Source organism: Eufriesea mexicana, unplaced genomic scaffold (assembly GCF_001483705.2).
Source record: "Eufriesea mexicana isolate 0111107269 unplaced genomic scaffold, ASM148370v2 scaffold3780, whole genome shotgun sequence".
Lineage (NCBI taxonomy): Eukaryota > Metazoa > Arthropoda > Insecta > Hymenoptera > Apidae > Eufriesea > Eufriesea mexicana.
The window spans coordinates 212,680-230,685 of record NW_016911795.1 but is presented as its reverse complement, the minus strand read 5'-3'; the positions used below and the strand labels follow the sequence as shown (position 1 = coordinate 230,685).

General features: G+C 34.9%; 4 protein-coding genes across 4 annotated transcripts in view; 3 read left to right on the top strand and 1 right to left on the bottom strand.

Annotated features, from left to right (window-relative positions):
* Positions 1-422: 422 nt before the first annotated feature.
* On the top strand, positions 423-3,369 carry LOC108551240 (RUN domain-containing protein 1). Its single transcript, XM_017905336.1, has 9 exons — positions 423-768; positions 892-985; positions 1,063-1,230; positions 1,580-1,760; positions 1,825-1,919; positions 2,012-2,770; positions 2,851-2,948; positions 3,018-3,112; positions 3,206-3,369. Exons 1-9 carry the CDS (start codon positions 614-616, stop codon positions 3,310-3,312), a joined length of 1,752 nt encoding a protein of 583 aa, XP_017760825.1. The 5' UTR covers positions 423-613; the 3' UTR covers positions 3,313-3,369.
* A 4,047-nt stretch (positions 3,370-7,416) lies between these two features.
* Positions 7,417-9,818, bottom strand: Nrk (Neurospecific receptor kinase). Its single transcript, XM_017905347.1, has 6 exons — positions 9,758-9,818; positions 9,494-9,684; positions 9,166-9,427; positions 8,847-9,089; positions 8,589-8,776; positions 7,417-8,418 (listed from the first exon to the last, which is right to left on the bottom strand). The coding sequence occupies exons 1-6, from the start codon at positions 9,816-9,818 to the stop codon at positions 7,417-7,419; spliced, it is 1,947 nt and encodes a 648-aa protein (XP_017760836.1).
* A 782-nt stretch (positions 9,819-10,600) lies between these two features.
* Positions 10,601-12,382, top strand: LOC108551266 (replication factor C subunit 4). The gene is made up of 6 exons (XM_017905363.1): positions 10,601-10,767; positions 10,837-11,112; positions 11,492-11,885; positions 11,961-12,074; positions 12,144-12,227; positions 12,290-12,382. The coding sequence occupies exons 1-6, from the start codon at positions 10,655-10,657 to the stop codon at positions 12,380-12,382; spliced, it is 1,074 nt and encodes a 357-aa protein (XP_017760852.1). The 5' UTR covers positions 10,601-10,654.
* Positions 12,383-12,821: 439 nt separating this feature from the next.
* p120ctn (adherens junction protein p120) overlaps positions 12,822-18,006 on the top strand; it is a 51,869-nt gene continuing 46,684 nt past the window's right edge. Inside the window, 1 exon segment of the mRNA XM_017905438.1 lies at positions 12,822-14,152. The gene's annotated coding sequence lies outside the window, so the exon portion shown is untranslated.

Here is an 18,006-nt window from a genome sequence, read left to right as displayed (position 1 = left end):
AACAATTTGACACATTTGTGAGAATCGAATAAGCATACGACTCTGCTATTTATTGAAAAACCTTCGATGAGACTAATGGTTCGTTCATAATGTTCCGACGTTTTACCTACTTTTAAACAATAGTTGGTAGATTTTTATGTGACCAATGTAAGGTAAACAGATTTTATTAAAGTTTATATTAAAAACGTGGTATGGTTCGAATACCACGTACTTCATATAACGGATCGTTATTGAATGTTATTCGTCTATGTAACGGCATGAATCAATTGTAGCGCGAATTTTATCGTAAAAAATGAACGCATTCTAAATTTGCGATATTTGTCATCATTTAACATGAGAATGCGCCTTAGCAAGCACAAAATCGACAGCGACAAGTGACGTTACCACTCGTACACGTGCGCAGAAGTTAATTAATGGATTAAACGTGATGAAGGTGGAAGACCGAACGTCGTGATGTGTTATGACAAATATCAAATTTGTGGTATCCATAAATAAAAGAAACGTCACAGTATATTCAGGCGTTCATTTATGTCAACTGTGTAATCTTCATACGGAGATTCATGAATGCAAGGTAGGATTTTAAAAAAAAGGCAAGACCGTAAACAACAGGAAAATGAGTTCTGGCGAATGTAAGGGTAGCGAGAATGAGGATATCGAAAATTCAGATGAAAGTGACAGACCATCGGGCGAAAGATGGGCGCCCGTTGGTGCAAACGACGGTGATAATGATTTCACCGATGAATATAAATATGTCGATAATATGGAGAAGTAAGTACTTAGTTTTTTACAAATACAACAAAAACACTGTTTACTTGTATAATCATCTATATAACTTAGGAAGTAAATAATAAAAAACTCAATTTTATAATCGGTTTTAATGTTCTCTACTAGTTTATCATATGATATGGAAAGGTTAAAATTACTTGAAGAAGAACAGGAGATGCTTAATTCATCTCTTATAGCATTGACTACTCACTTTGCCCAGGTATTAAATATATTTAAGATTATTGTTTATCATTGTTATAAAATATTGTTTTAATGTTTATAATGTGGCTACCGTAGGTTCAATTTCGTTTAAGACAAATTGTAGATGCACCTGCAAATGAAAAAGAAACTTTGCTCAAGGAATTAGAAGAATTTGCTTTTAGAGGAATACCAGATGTTCCAAATAGTTTATCACTTGATAGCAGATCAATTACACCAACTTCTCCAATGTCCTGCAAGCAAAGTGTAAGCCACATAAAAACTATTGTACCTATATTTCACTAATTTTTTTTAGATGATATTATATTTGTCTTATTTTAGTCTTTTTATACATTTTATTTGTGTTTACATTTGCTTTGCTTGTAAAATATAAGCTTGCTTGTACATCTATTTTATATATCTTTTGATTATTTTAAATATTATTTATATTGTATTGAAAAATAAATATTGTTATATATGTTATCGTAGCATATATATTTATTAATATTCTATCATAAATTTTAATCCTTATTTAATTCCTGAATATTAACATATGTATAATATAATGATTAAAAAAAGGAAGATAGTTGAATGCTTTGTATATACCATTCAACAGATATCTGGAGTAATAAATGATGTTGATGTTGAATCTAAAATGGCATTACAAAGAACAAAACAAAAAGAATTAATATGTCAACTAAAATCTCAGTTAGAGGACCTAGAAAAGTATGCTTATGAAACTGGTGATGCTGATTTACCACAAAGCATGATATTAGAGAGACAGAGTATTATAATCAGTAAGTTTTTCAATAGAAGCATCTATTTCGTTGAAACCTAGGCTGATATTCTTATTCTTTGCAGACCATTTAAAAGAAAAGTTAAATTTCAATGTTGATGATCTTTGTAAATTACCAGTTGATGACTTAAGATGGCAAGTAGATTATGCTATAAGTCAGGTAAATCATTTTAAATAACAGGATAAATTGCTAAGAAAATAGTGATAGATAAATTAAGAAAAAAAATAACAAAATTAAAAAATTATTTGCAGATTGTTAGTCCTTTGAAAATGAAAGAACAATTAGTATCACAGTTAAAAACACAAATTGCAGATTTAGAACGTTTTATAAATTATCTTCAAGGAGAAGTTAGTACAGAAACTTTGGCATGCACCTGTGCTTGCCCAGTACATACCAGTGGTACTGCTGGTTCTACTTCATATTCTAAACATGCGTTTAACAAAAAGACAGAGGAAGAAAGTAGGACAAAAACTTTGAACACTGTTAAGAAAGTTGTAGCTTTGTTGCATATGTTCCTAGTATCGCAATTAGGATGTGGTAGCGAACGAGTTCGAAGAAATTTAAAAAAAAATTCTATACATAATTGGCGCGATTTAAGAACAAGATTGGATATTGCAGTGGAACATGTTATAGAAACCATTGCCGAAACTGAGCGTCACCCGGAAGACGATGATTTCGTAAATGAAAACGATTATGCTTCAGATTCAGATTCTATGTCACATTGCAATGCCAGAGTAACATTCGCTGTAAGGAAGCACCTAGCTACTTCCATTCGTGATTTAATACAACATGGTTTAATGTCTGATGCGCGTTCTAATAGTGTAGTACCGTTTGTGGGATGTTTTCCACAGAGAAATCCCTCTGCCTCTAATCTAATGCATGCATGGGAACTAGTATTGAAGTACTATGAAATTAAAAATGGTCATCGTTATAATTCTAGTCCAGCACAGAAATTATCTCAAAGTTTTAATCTTGATCTAGCAGGTGGCAGAATTATTTCTCCTAAACAGGTACTCATTGTATGCATGATAATATTTTCTTCGTTTATAACCGAACTTATGTTCGATTATAATTAAATCTATATTTTTAGAGTCTATTAACAACAATTGGGAATATCATTGCTTCGCACAGCCCGTATAAAAGAAGTTACGACTCTCACTTCAAAGCATTTATATGTGCATCTCTAAAGTGAGTAAACGTTATTACAGATCGTCTTGCTAAGACGAGAATGTAAGATTCATGTCTCTCTTATTGTAGCGCTAACAGACTTGTTGCTTGGTTAAAACTTATCTTGCAATGTCAATACCTTCTTGAAAATCATTATATATCGTGGAGTTACGTTATAAAAACAGGTAATTAAAATACTAATATGCAGGTAATTATTTTTATTCCAGTAGATTTTAATTGGAATATATCTATAGTTGCATTATTATTGTTACAAACAGGTTTTCAAGATGCATTTCACACCCTCGACCGTCTTACTAACTACAAATTTGATCTACCAGTTGATTTAGCAGTAAGACAGTTTCAGAATATAAAAGACGCATTTTGATTACGGTGAATATCAACGATCATAATTACGGAAGTACATAGGTACTTACTTTTAGAAAACTACACACAAAATACCAGATACTGCAATTACGTAAATAACAAACAGTATATTTTAACATTATATCGACGTTATAATAGTATATCACTTTTTTATAATTTTCAAGTATTATTTTGTAAAGAACATTTCTTTGCCATTTTCCGAATATTCATTATTAGATACTTTTTATCATGCAATAATGTAGCTGTAATGATTTAAAATATCAGTATTTCGGACCTGAATTTTCAGGATTTAGATTTTTGATTAATATGTTTTAAAAATATAAAACATTGTTGTGCAAGGAGTAAAAAATTATTCATATGTTGTATGTGAAGGTGTCAATGACGATCTTATATAATATATAAAGTACAGTACAGGTAATTATACAATGCTGCCTGATACAACATGGACTGAAATATATTATCTAGTTATTTTGAACTACATTTTTGGACATTGCACGTTTTCGATAAATTAATAAATTTGAGATACTAGAACTTTAATTTACTCCATTTAAAAAATAAGCTTATAAATTAAAATCTGATATATAAAGTTGAAGAACGTGGTTTACACTGTGATTAAACATAAGATCTTAATACTAAATTTCATCACAAGGATAAAGGAGTCATGTTACTTCATGTTAAGAATTAATATTTATCAAAAACCAAAGAATAAACCAAAGTTGTTTTTAATACTCCATAATTGAAATAAGTGCATTCCTGTAGTTTTTAATTTTAATATCACTTTACACGTTGCAGTTGATAGATATATAATTTTATGGTAACATATCATTGAAGCAGTAACTAATTCTAATAACGATGTACCAATGTACGCGTGTATGAACTTCGATGTTGTAATATATTGTCATTACTTTATCTTCGTTGCATTTTATAAAATTTTATAATTGATTAATATAGTGCAAATGTTATTTAGTTATCAAGAAAAAAATTATATTCTTTTTTTGTTGTACAGTTAATTGAAAAAATATCAAATATGATGTTTTTCTATACAGCAGCAAATTACTGTTCCTAATTTTATGAACATTACTTCATAAGGAAAATATAGATTTCGAAACATCAATCTTATTAGACACGTGCATTACTTTCAAATAATAGTTTGCTAGACGTATATGCAGGTATATGCAGGTATATGTGACTATTGTATCGCCTACATAAGATATTTCACGTGTAAGGTAGCATTAAGAATGTTAATTGTATTATATAATATAAATATCTGCTTTTTATATACATAACAATGATTTAACATTAGTTTATTGAAAAAAATATGCGGAAATATATTTATGGAGCAATGTACTTGATTTTGTAATTCACTGTCCCTGTATTCCATTCTATATGCAAATAAAGGAGAAAACTATAAAATATATGAAATTGGTTGTTTATTCCTTGTAAAAGTTGTACATCAGTAAAAGTTTCATAGCAGATTTTTTCAACATGTTCGTAGTATTCCATTGATAATTCCTCGATATTCGTAGTAGTAAGGTACACAATCTTTACTAGCTCTTTAGTTAAACATGATTTTTTATAGTAAAGTAAAATGCAACTCTCAAATATTTTTTGCACGTGTATGAATTTCATTAAAGTTTTAAAATAGAGTATCGAGGAATCTCGATGTTTTTACAGATTAGATTAGTTTGTTGTACATAAAATTCAGAATAGAGTCTACCATTGTCAATAACACATCTGAACTCAACATAGTATATAATACCAGAAGTTTCTTGGTCGTAGACAATACGTATCGTACACGTATTATCGCAATATCATATTATCACGTACAACTCTACTTATACAGGATACAAATACACAGACGTAAGAGCACAGACTTGGTAAAAGTTCTTTTGTCTTCTTCACAATATAAAAGTCGTGTATAAAAAGATTTGTGGAAGAGCATTTGAACATTGCATTCACACTTTTTGCATATAGTATATCATATTTATTAATGCTCAACCAAATGAATTAATTGCCTTTAAAAATCAATTGGATAATGACATTCATTAGTTACATATATCTATGTATCTAAGCATAAGATACAACATTCACAAATGAATATGCTCTTTACAACATATAAATCTCTGTGAAAATACTGATGAGTGACACATCTATTGGAATGCAGTGATAAAGAATAGCAATAGGTAGTTCTAATGTTACTTAGAAAAGATTAAATTATATCACAAAAAGTTGGAGTAAAAGTAAAGTACTATAGTTAGAAGAATTCAAACTAAGTTCTGCTCCATTTATAAGAACTTTTTGTATTTAATAATATTGTATACCTATAGAACAAATAATATTTTAAATTAATTCTATGTTACAAGTAAAACATTCATTTAAATACCGTTTACAGCACAATAATGATTTACTTTCAAACCTTATTTATAACAGTTGCACAGTATACACTCACTTTTTTTTATCTTTTTACTATAACATTTGTCATAATAGCTTTTAATGATATTATTTTTCATACATTAAATAGGCTATGTTTTTTGGTACAGCAACGATCTAACATCTAACAATTAAGGACAGTTTACATATAACGTTGCTAAATATAAACCCACCTTTTTTTTATAGCCAAATTGTTCACATAGTTATATAAATTCAGTATTATCTGTTTTAGGCTTTAGCAAAACATTGTTATTTTTTTATTTGCTTTATATATATTTATATATAGGAAAGTTTGTCTGTTTTCCATTAACATAATGTCTGCTTCTTCAAATATTTTTATTTCAAAAACGTAAAAAAAAATCACAAATATACCCGCTAATGCATGCAATTACACACATAAATATGTATGCACATAGATATAATCAAGTAAACTGGTACAACCAAGTATCTTTTATCAATTTTTCATAAAAGCATTACGAAAAAATGAAGTGAAAGCAAAAGTCTTTCATATTCACAGGTAAGATAAAAATTATGTCGATTAAAAAATGCATTATCAGTCTTTGCATTTATAATCATGAAAATAACAAACATTAAAAATTTATGTAAATAAATGCGTCCATAACTATTGAAACGAAAAACGATACAAAAAATCCACAATCCTTATTAATTATTGAAACTTTACCATTTAAACTTAAGTAAGTTTTTTTTTGGCATTAAATAAATATTTAAAGCATCATTATTAAGTTTGTATAAGGAAATTTTATGAGATCTTTTAAGAAGAGCAACAGCAATACTGTATCTTTTTATAAGCATACTTATATTTTTTGCAAATATAAACAAGCTAATAGTTAATATTAATAGCAACACACAAATTAATCTATTATTTGCTTTGAACATTGAGTTTTGAATTCTTATTATTTATATGATAAACACTATAATCGTAGTACTACCACTGAAGTCTTTGTATCGTTATGTTTCATTCTTAGCACTAGATTGGACTGTTATGTATATGTAGTCTTTTAGTGGCAGTTAGTAACATGTTTTATTATCGTAATATTCGTTGACGGAATGCTTGAAATCACAACAGAACGTAAATGCAAGATCGAAATTTGTATGTGCAAAAAATCACTCTGAAGCACTCATACGGTATTTTAATTACATATATGTGTTCTTCATAGATTACCAGTCTTCAGTTCTTTATAAGTTTAAATAAATTATTAATAAATAAATTTATAGCAATCTCATAATCTATAAAAGCATTACGACAATTAGTTTAAAGATCATTTAAATTTAATAATTGTAAACATGATTGAGAAACAATTTGAAATTTTTCACTTTACAAAAAAAATTGATTTTAATAGTGTACATGTATATTTACAAGAACTGGGTGCAGCTCAAATAAAAAGTCTTTTCCATTTATCAATTTGGCATGATGCATTCATGCAATTATTTTTATGAACATAATAGTAGCCAATATGTGTTACTATTAACACGTTTCTCATAAATATTTCGATCAATTCATTTAATAAGGCTAAATAACAAACATAACAAAGGCAGTTGTGTGTAACATGTAGTATAATTTACCACTTACTTACTTTTACCTTTCCATAAATATCATTTACTCCATAATTGTATGAATAATTGAATTCCCTTCAGGGACAAATTATCATCAGACTCAAACGTGAATACGTAATGGTACACTATCCGATTTATTTTCTGCTTCCAGATTGTATTTTATAGTATCAAGGGTATTATAAATTGTCTTGAAGGTAGGTCTATCCGATGGTCTCCTATTCCAACAAAGCTTCATTAGGTCGTATATTGCTGGAGGAGTATTTTCGGGACATTGGAGAACGTTGCCTTCCTTAATATATTTTACAACTTCTTCGTGTGTCATTCCGTAATAAGGCTGAAGCGCGAAACTAAATATTTCCCATAAGCATACTGCGAACGCCCATACATCAGATTCGACGGTGTACTTATTGTACAATATACTTTCTAAAGGCATCCATCTAACTGGAATAGCATCTTGTTCATCACCTTTATAATAATCTTGCAAATAAATCTTTTGCGATAAACCAAAATCTGCTATCTTTACTATCATTTGGTCATTGATCAAACAATTTCTCGTTGCAAGATCGCGATGAACGAATTTTCGATCTGATAAATACACCATTCCAGATGCAACTTGAAGTGCGATGTTAATTAAATCCATGTGCGACAAACGAGAATCCGTGAAATGTTCATCCTTTTCTAGACTTCGAATGATATAATTCCCTGGTGAACAAGATCGTAGAAATTCGTTCAAATCACCACGACCCATGTATTCGAAAAGAAGACACATTGGTCGACCTAACGCGCACACGCCTAACAATTTGACGATATTTGGGTGATCAAATTCGGCGAGAAGGCAAGCTTCTCGTTCAAAATCTTTGAGTAGATCTTCCGATGCTTCTTCTTTTAACATTTTTACAGCAACATTAGTAAATTCTTCACCCGGAACAAGGCCAGGTGCTTTTGCTTGAAATACTCTACCAAAAGCACCCTGTCCCAAATCTCGGACATAAATAATATTATTTCTCGGAAATTCGAGCTTTTCTAATTTCGGATTAAGTTGCGCACTCGTTTTATGGTATGCGTCGTTGCTTGGCAATTTGTCCAAATCAATACTGACATACTGGAAATTAAATGTAAATGAATAATATAATATACACATCATTATCAATTTAATTCTAAACAGTGAAATAACTTTAAAGACCAGACACAGTAATATTTATCTGGGCAATACATCTTCACATTATACAATTTGATAATACAATCAATAAAAAGTAAATATTTTTAATATACCTGATTATCTGTGGGATTATATCCTTGATGTCTTTTGTGAAGTCTATGACTTAAAATAATGGATAATAATGTTCCAGCTATAATTACAAATCCTAATGATGACAATATCAATATAAACATTGGAGTAAATAGTGTATCCATTACCAAGTCTTTAGGATTGACCTCCAAAACTTCAGTTGTCACATTATCTGCATTAAGAATTATATATATGAAATAATCATACAATTGGATGTATGAGATACATAAAATATTAAATACCGCATATAGGAATATCACAATGTTGCCATCGTGTATTAGGATCCATGGTAAAACACCATGGCATAGGTTCTTCTCCACCTGCATTTCTACAATAATTTTCTCCATAACGAATCTGAGGGAAGACATCTGGTGGTCTATCATGATTCTGTGGCATTTGTGCATTCCATGACTGACAATCCAAGCCCAATTTTGTCTTATTAACTTTGCCCATGTAAAATCTACCATTGCCTTTGACACAATCATCTACAATAATATATGTTTAAAAAGTTAAATATGTCAATATTTAATAGATTCTGAAAACATTTTAAATTTGTTTTACATGTGACAAGATCTTCATTCATATCAGTCAAATGAATGTGAGAACAAGTCATTTTTCCTTTAACTACTTTTGGTAATGATTCACAATCTGGTAATGTGAAATGTCCTCTTGAGCTTATATAAATATCCCTCTGTTTGTTATCCTCTATCACTGCCCAGTCATTAAAACAGAATTGATGACGTACTGCCATACAATCTTCATAACATAATGGTAAACCAACTGAGTTATGACATTGTGGAAAGGCATACATACATAGCATTTTCTAAAAGATTAAATGTATTTTTTGTATTTATTTATCTCTTTGTTAACTTAAAATATTAATAGTTACCTCTGCAGCTGAACGACATGGCTCAACAAGTCGTTGTATCAATTCCTCCCATAAATTAGTTGTAATACGTTCATTTAACCATCCTGCAGGACTATCATTGGAATCATTGTACCATACTTTCCCAATTCCATTTAAGTATTTCTTACAAATCTTTCCATTATATGGTGCACAATAACCTTGTGATTCGGGTTCTATGAAAATTACAAATATGAATTAAAAGTATTTCTTATGGAGTAAAATGTTTTATTCGTATGAAATACATACTTGTCTGTGCAGAACTAAAATGCAAAATAATTGCTACCAGAGAAACAATCCAGAACATCATTATTTATATGTACAGCTTGAAGGAATGTCAAGAAAGAATATCACATGTTTAAACAAAAAATTTGTCTACATGAGAAATACACTGATGCCAAAACTCATTTAATTTATACTAAACTGCATCAAATCCATAGTGTAAATTAAATATTTTTTCATACACAGTCGATTCTGATACTCCATTCTATGTGTTAATTAAACTTACACGCGTTTTTCAGCGTATTCAATGATCACGGAATGAATATTACGATTATTGATTGTAATTTTTTAAACTGTTTTCGATGGTGGCAGTACGATAATTTAACAAAAATAGAGTCAATGAAACGAGTTATTGCATTGAACACATAATTTGTACAACAAGCAGAATTAAACTGTCCTAAGAAGAGCGTTGTTTTTCTCTATCATGTGTGTAATTAACTAATACAGCCGATTCTTCTCTTTATTTACAACATTGGTACAATGAATAAATGGTAAATTTGCTCGTTTTGTAACGAACGTAAGTAGTTGCTAATCTAACAGAAATTTGGAACTAGGACTGTGTTTTCATTCGATAATCGAGAAATCGTTCAATTTTCTTAAATATATTTTAGCAATTTATATAGTATATTAGATATTCGTAATCATAAATATTCGTAGAAAGATTAATACTATCAATTTTATTCATAAATATAATTTAAAATAAATTCAAATTTCTAATATATATAGTTAGAATAAAAATAAATTGTTTTAGAAAATTTTGTTCACAATGTTGGTATAGCAGGAATTAGGAGTAAAATGCGCGGGAATGGATTCATTGCAACGCTTAAAATTTATTCGTTGTGAAAAATTGACTGTGAAAGAAGTATGCAGGCTTTTTTAAAAACTGGTAAATTAGGACCTAGTGATTCTAAAAAGGCTTCTAGTTCTCGTTCAAGAGAAGAACGTAGCGGACCTGCACCACCATGGGTTGAAAAATAGTAAGCGTGTGCAAATATAACCTAATTTACATCAATATGTACAATTTTTTAATTTCATTATTTTAATAGCCGACCGAGAACAGTAGAAGATGTTGTTGAACAAGCAGAAGTAGTAGAAGTTTTACGACAATGTTTAAACGGTGGAGATTTCCCAAATCTGTTATTTTATGGACCACCTGGGACTGGTAAAACAAGTACAATACTAGCTGCTGCTAGACAGTTATTTGGCAGCCTTTACAGAGAAAGAATATTGGAATTAAATGCTTCGGATGAAAGGGGTATTCAAGTTGTGAGGAATAAGATTAAAACTTTTGCACAACTTACACCAGGTGGTATGAGAGATGAGTATGTTCATCATCATATTGTTTTTATAATTCTAATGAAACCAATGATGCTTAGTAAAAGGTCTGAGAATTACAATTGAGCTATATAAATGAACAATTTAGGAAAAATAGTTGTAATCAGGAGTTGCAATAAAGCTCTTTAGTAACTCTTATTACCAACTAAAAAATAATTTGCTTTGAGCAGGTTCTCAAAAGTATTATAAAGTCTTAAACATTTGGTCCTGTATCAGAAGCAGACATATAATAATATTTACCTTTAATAGTCATATATGTGGCTCTTGTAATTTCTGTGATAAAGGCACAATCTGAGGCATGTTATATATAAAAATTATGAATAAATGATAGGAATTTGTTGTAACAACGATGTTTTTCTTTTTCAGTGGAAAAAATTGTCCATCTTTTAAAATTATTATCTTAGATGAAGCAGACAGTATGACTAATGCAGCACAAGCTGCACTTCGTCGTACTATGGAAAAAGAATCTCATAGTACACGATTTTGTTTAATTTGTAACTATGTATCAAGAATTATACAACCATTGACATCTCGTTGTTCAAAGTTCAGATTTAAACCCTTGGGAGAGGATAAAATTATTGAAAGATTAGAGTACATATGCAAAATGGAAGGCTTAAAAGCAGAAAAACCTGTCTTACTAAAAATTGTCGAAGCTTCTGGTGGAGATTTAAGACGTGCTATAACATGTTTGCAATCCATTACAAGATTAAAAGTCCAAAGTATTGAAATTACTGTTGATGATGTTGTTGAAATCATTGGGGTAATATGCAATTTTTTTTCTTAAAAATAGAGAATGAAAATGGTACTGTTTTATTGCGTAATGAAATATTAATAGATTGTTCCCGACAAATGGTTGGATGAATTAATGGAAGTATGTAAGACAAAGGATTATGGCAAAGCAGAGGAGTTTGTTGATCACTTTATGTTGGAAGCATATGCTACCTCTCAGGTAAACTTTATCATTTCATATAAATTATTTTTTAAACTTATCCAATGTACATTTTAATAATTCCTGCAGGTTATTGAGCAACTCAGTGAAAGAATCATATATTCTAATGAATTAACAGATAAACAGAAAGCTGTAATTGCAAATAAACTTGGGGTAACTATTTTATTTATAAAATAAATATTAATATGTGTTATTGATTTTTTTTTTGTTTCCAGGAATGTAATTATAGATTGCTAGATGGTGGAAGTGAATATATACAACTTATGAATGTTTGTTGCGGTATTATGCAAGCTTATGAATTAGTATAATTGTTATTTAACTTGGAATACTTTTTATGTCAATAAATATTTATTATTTTTTCTACGAACTCTGTTTCATCTGTCTTTTCGAAATTAGAGTGAAGCAGTGATAATGATTTCACATTCCCTATACTTAGGTTGTTACCCTAATACTAGTGACGTATTTTCCCCTATCTAGAACATTTGTTACTTTTACACTAAATATTTTTAGAATGTCATAATACGTATTACATCAGTTTATTATTTAGCAAATGCTCTTAGCTGCGATTAAAATCAAATTCAAAATACAGTGATAATTTTACGATAAAAACAGCAAGTCGTGTTATAATCTAGGGAAGAACCGATTTTCAAGATCGAATAAACGTAGCTCCGTCGCGCACCCTGTCGGTAAGCGGCGTCTGGTGACGCCATGGTTTGAGAGCCACTGTCATCGGCGTGTAGGGGCGTCGTTGCTGCGTGCAATGTGTATCGTGTAGGCGTTGGCGAGGAGGAGACAAGTCGGGGATGTGTCCGTAAAAAACTTGCGGTTTCTGCGTACTCTGCCGCACGTGCACGCTCGAAATCGTGTTCCGCGAACGATCGAGTCCCAACAAAATCATACTGCGTGTTCGCATCAGTCGAAACTGTCTCGCGAACGGGCCTAACAATTACGGCCAGGAAAAAAAAGTGCAGCCAGTGCTCCGTATTCTTTCGTTTCTTCCAAAGGCCACGTATCGTGCGTGTGTACCTCAATCTCTTGTCACGGACGTTTAAGACGCGAGAAAATAACTTGAATCAGAGAAATCGTCGATTTGGTTCCACGGGACGAACGACGTGCTGCAGAAACGACGCCCGTACCAGGATGCTAGAACATCTTCGAAGGGCTTTCGAGTTTGTCGGTGTTATTCGTGCGAATTAATTTTAACTCGACTCGTAGGAGACGAGAACGTAGCCTCGAAAAACGTACGGATATTAACACGAGAGAAAGAAAGATAGAGATAGAGAGACAGGGAGGAACCCGAGAAGAAAGAAACCGACGGAGAGCGTGTGTGCGGGAGATGTTCGGAATCTCGAGACGAGATCCTGGTGCGGGAGGATTCCACTATCAGCGGCTACGATCGAACGTATTATCACACGCCGGATTCTTCGGTGTATGAGACAGCATTCACCGGTCGTGGGTCTCTCTCTTCTTCGTGTAAACGCGGCTGACTGTGTGTGCGTGTTTTTCCCGGCGAGGAAATCTCGACTCGCGACGGCGGCGGCAGTGGTGTCTGTTGGCATGAGATTTTATTGTCGTTCAGTCGGCACGCTCTCGTGGAACTATCAAAGTCGAATACGCGCCGTGCGGTTTATGTGATTTTTTGTGCGTGAGTCACAATAGTGCCCGTTCTCTTTCCAGTGTCGAACGAAACTACTGTTCGACCGTCGGTGACAAAGGATATACGTTTCACGGAAGAGATTTTTTGGTAGGGTGGCACTCGCTTCGTTTTTCCGTTTGCCCCTCGGGCTCTCGATGATTCCGAGCATTATCGTCGCACAGTTGACAGTGCGACTCGAACTACCCATGTAATCGTATCCTCCCGAGGAAATTACATATACATCGGAGCCGATTCGCGTGCGTGAAACGAAGTGGTGTGGAAGAAAACGTGCAGAGGACAGAGGGTGGATGACACACACGGGACGCGTATCGGCCGGCCGAGGGAACGAATTTGCGGATTCGTCGCCGGTATATTACGTCGTACGACAAAGCTTCTTGGAATGTGACGGGGGACACCCGGCGTGGGAAATATCGTAGAAAAGGTAAGCGATTTGAATATGGCAACGAGTTGCTTCGTAGCTGTCCAATTCACTAGGCGATACGAACTGTCAATGGAACAAGCGTTCAACGGGCGCGTTCTAACCTGCAAATGTGATCGCGTAAAAATAACGTTGACAAACGTGATCGTAATAGATACGAAACTGTATTAAATATATCGATATTTAACAAGAGATACCTCCCTAAATGATTTATGTAATACGCTATAATAGACAAAGCGATGACTATCAATATGCAATGCAATTGAATATTTCTCTTATCTCGTATATTTCGAGTTCGGCGATCGTTGCGTCATTCGATACTTTTATCGATATCCACGAGTCATGGGTAGACAACGTTATCGATAGAACCGAGACTGAATCAACAATTCGTAGATATCGATAAAAGAATTCGAAGTGCGCGGTAGATGTCAGTATATTCGAGTATCGCGTATTTGAACCTGAGATGTAATCTCGTGAGTCACGAGCGATCGATATAACTTATATCGATCGAGAATCGCAACTATTGACAAGGCATTCAGTGCGAAACGAATGGCGTCGCGAACGAGCTCACGGTTGTCACAGAGACGCGACTGGTATTGTTCCTGTTACTATACTCCAACTATCGACTTTTGGAAAAAGATCTTCGATTGAGTCGACCACGGCAGGATTGCACTTGTTACTCCGGTGCAACGGCATTTCTCGGGAGTAGGCGCGAGCTTTGTTTTTGTTTTGAAGCGTATGTGACACTCGATGCCGCGCGTCCACCGCACGCCTGCCAACGTAATTCGAAGTGGTAGCATTCAGCAGCGTGACTTATGGCCCTTTTGAGAATATACGCCGGAGTATACACCGATGCCGTCTGATATACGGGGGCGCAGAAAGGTTAGGTATGAAACGGAAAGCTCCCTTGGAGCAGATATACAAGGTGTCTTATGTAATTTGCCAGGGTTGTAATTTTATAAACGTTTTGATAGGAGATAGTACAAGTGCACGGAATACAATTAGATAGCGATATCTTCGCGTTTGGAAATATTAATCCAGGCGAACCCCTTTTCGAGGTTAAGTATCGAAATATCTTTTTGATAAAGAATATACAAGGGGACTATATACATGCATATAGGTGCATAACAGTGATGTATAAATCATTGAATTTCATTGGACCGTGCCCTTTTCACGCGCATATATAAACCACCGATAATTCATGGATGGGCGTCTCTTTCATGCAGATAAAAGGAAATTCCGGGGCGTCGTTAGACGACGCACACGTGCTGGGCTGAGGTATATTGACCCGAATGTGAGAACACGATTTAACCCTGCATCCGAGCGTAGGAATTAATTCCTTATTAAAAGCAAGGCGGCAGGGCGTAGGTGGCGCTGTGATTACTTTTCGAACTAAATCATTCGAATCGAAGATTTCCCTTGAACTAAATCGCAGGAGACAGATAATTACAGATAATTACAGAGAATTATCGAAATTAGGTAAAGGACACAATAAAATGCAGGTATATATTAAATAATACAAAATATATCCTAACGTTCGATATAATGCATAAACACATTAATAGATACATGGACGCAGCAGATAAACCGCCATGTTGCAAATGCTTTGCAGGTTAATTCCCTCATCCTAAGCAGGTATTCCTATAAATGATCGTTACACAACGGTGAAACTAATCACCGAGTAATATCACATTTACCATATAATTTGCATAATTACAACGAATTAATTTCAGATGAGTCTCGGCCATTGTTATAACGTTGCTAATTAAATTAAACACCGATACACGCGAAATGTCGGCCATCTTGAACGAAAGTCGATTAATCATTCACGTAAACGGAGAAACCGTAGCAGCCAGCGAAGAAAGAGTGTTTAAGAATTAATACGCCGTGCAAGCTGCACAACTCTGGCCCGGCAAGAAAACTCCTAATGAGGGCTTATAAAGGCCAGTATCCTAGTTGCCTGTGCCGCTGCGCTCTTGCAACGCATCTAGCCAAGTCCCGGCTCGCCGACACCCCCAGTCCCTGTTTATATCCGGTTAGATAAGGGGCGAAGTTGCGTCGTTTCAGAGCACAGATATACGCCGCGTATACCAGCATCCAGACGCTGCTACACTTTTGGCCCGCCACCTGGAACGCAGATAAGCCGAGCCAGGCTAATTGCCCGGACGAAAGTAACAAACGATCCGCTGTCTTTATCGTTCGATGATGAATAATCCGGCGGAGATCGTGAAAGGTGTCTATTTTCTTGAAAAGCGAGCGTGCGGTCGAGCATCTAGCCGGAGGTTTCGCTGCTCCTCTGGATTCATTGGTCACGGTAGCAAAACAGGATAATCTTTCAGCAACCACCGGCGACGTCGATAAACCGCAAGCTTGCTTGACTGGAACACCGCGCACGACCAGATAGAGCTTGTTACTATTTCCCCGAATAATGTAACGCAACAAGTTGCCTAAACGTCCAGCAACAAAGTGGCCCACAGCGTCGGCGGGCACCACCAGCTGGTCCCGGAGCATTTTTTTCGGGCTGGCTGAAGATATATTGCAGCCCAGCGAGAAGCTAGGTTCCGTACCTATAGGGGGCCCTCGAATGGCTTTATCCCTCTTACCGTTGTCGTTATAAGAAGAAGGATAGGTCGGAGAGGGATCGTAGGACCTAGTACGACTTCCTTCCTTTTCTGCGTCGCTGTTGGAACGGAAGATGCGAAGACGAGAATGGGGCGAGTCTGTTTTACTCGTGGGTGGGGTTTAAGTCGGCGCTGCCATGAGTTACTGCACGCGCTCCAAAGCTACAGCGGAATATGTAGCACCGCAAAGTGTCCCACCAGCTAGGTCTATCGCATCTGGCGTTACGTGCAACCACGTGTTCCCCAGATTCCCTGCTACCTTCGATATTTCAACGTGCAAAAGAACTCAAGCAAGTTTGGATTTATGGATGGACCAGGTTAGGCTCGACAATGTTACTCGCTTCTCAGGGGAAGTGGTTGAAGAATCGCTTTATGGCCTCTGGATGGTCACGGGCGTGATGAAGAGCGTTTTCCATTAGCATCTCTCCTCCGTTAACACGGTCCGTAGCACCTGGATGAAGAAGCGTTTCATCTGGCGAACCAGAACATTGCTCGTAGATGCTAATCTAACTTCATCACTGGGATCCCGAGTGCTACCGAAACACTTATACATCTTCCCATCGCTGTTAAACGTTCCGAAGCATGCGCTGGTAATTAGGTTTCCAGAAAGAACGCAGTTCCCCGTTCAGGAACACGGAACTTTGATCTAGAATCCAATTATCCGTGACGTCGTAGAAAGGGATGCCCACGACCTGGTCTGCGGAATGCACAACGCGAATCGCGAGATGCAACAGAAGTGCATCGCGGTACAGGTGCACGTAGCGAGATAAGCGATCCGGGGACTATCTACCGGAGCCACTGGACCGGTGAAAAGTTTGCCTGGGTCAGCTGTGCGATCGGTAACTGAGAGAGTGGACCCAGTGCTCCACATTATGTCGTATCGAAAAGTATCGACTCGGTCGTTTCACGGAAGCGTCCATTTAATTTCTAATCGAACGATCAGTGGTCGCGACGGTGCTTTGAATCGGTCGGGTGTTCCCCTTTCGAGCTTGCAATAGCCTCCGTGCCCAGTCTAGTTACATTCAGTGCTCATAGTTCACCGAAACTCGGACCACTGGCCGATTGTTGGTCGCGGAAATGACGTTGTCAGTGTCACGAGCCCGATCCATGTTATCGATTAGTTAATCGAGTTATTAGATCGGTCATGACGTCCTTGTACGATAGCATAGTATAGCGCGAATCGACGTGTGTTTCTTCAGTGATGAAGGATTGTTTGGTCACTGATGACCGCGTCGA

What these genes read in the sequence shown, in the direction of transcription:
- Nrk (XM_017905347.1), bottom strand. Translation starts at nt 9,818, where the DNA reads ATGATGTTCTGGATTGTTTCTCTGGTAGCAATTATTTTGCATTTTAGT. An exon ending in TTGTGATATTCCTATATGCG is followed by an intron (nt 8,777 to 8,846) that starts GTATTTAATATT and finishes TTCTTAATGCAG; the next exon opens with ATAATGTGACAACTGAAGTT. An exon ending in ATAATCCCACAGATAATCAG is followed by an intron (nt 8,419 to 8,588) that starts GTATATTAAAAA and finishes TTTAATTTCCAG; the next exon opens with TATGTCAGTATTGATTTGGA.
- LOC108551240 (XM_017905336.1), top strand. Translation starts at nt 614, where the DNA reads ATGAGTTCTGGCGAATGTAAGGGTAGCGAGAATGAGGATATCGAAAAT. An exon ending in CAATGTCCTGCAAGCAAAGT is followed by an intron (nt 1,231 to 1,579) that starts GTAAGCCACATA and finishes ACCATTCAACAG; the next exon opens with ATATCTGGAGTAATAAATGA. An exon ending in TAGATTATGCTATAAGTCAG is followed by an intron (nt 1,920 to 2,011) that starts GTAAATCATTTT and finishes AATTATTTGCAG; the next exon opens with ATTGTTAGTCCTTTGAAAAT.
- LOC108551266 (XM_017905363.1), top strand. Translation starts at nt 10,655, where the DNA reads ATGCAGGCTTTTTTAAAAACTGGTAAATTAGGACCTAGTGATTCTAAA. An exon ending in CCACCATGGGTTGAAAAATA is followed by an intron (nt 10,768 to 10,836) that starts GTAAGCGTGTGC and finishes TTATTTTAATAG; the next exon opens with CCGACCGAGAACAGTAGAAG. An exon ending in CCAGGTGGTATGAGAGATGA is followed by an intron (nt 11,113 to 11,491) that starts GTATGTTCATCA and finishes TTTCTTTTTCAG; the next exon opens with TGGAAAAAATTGTCCATCTT.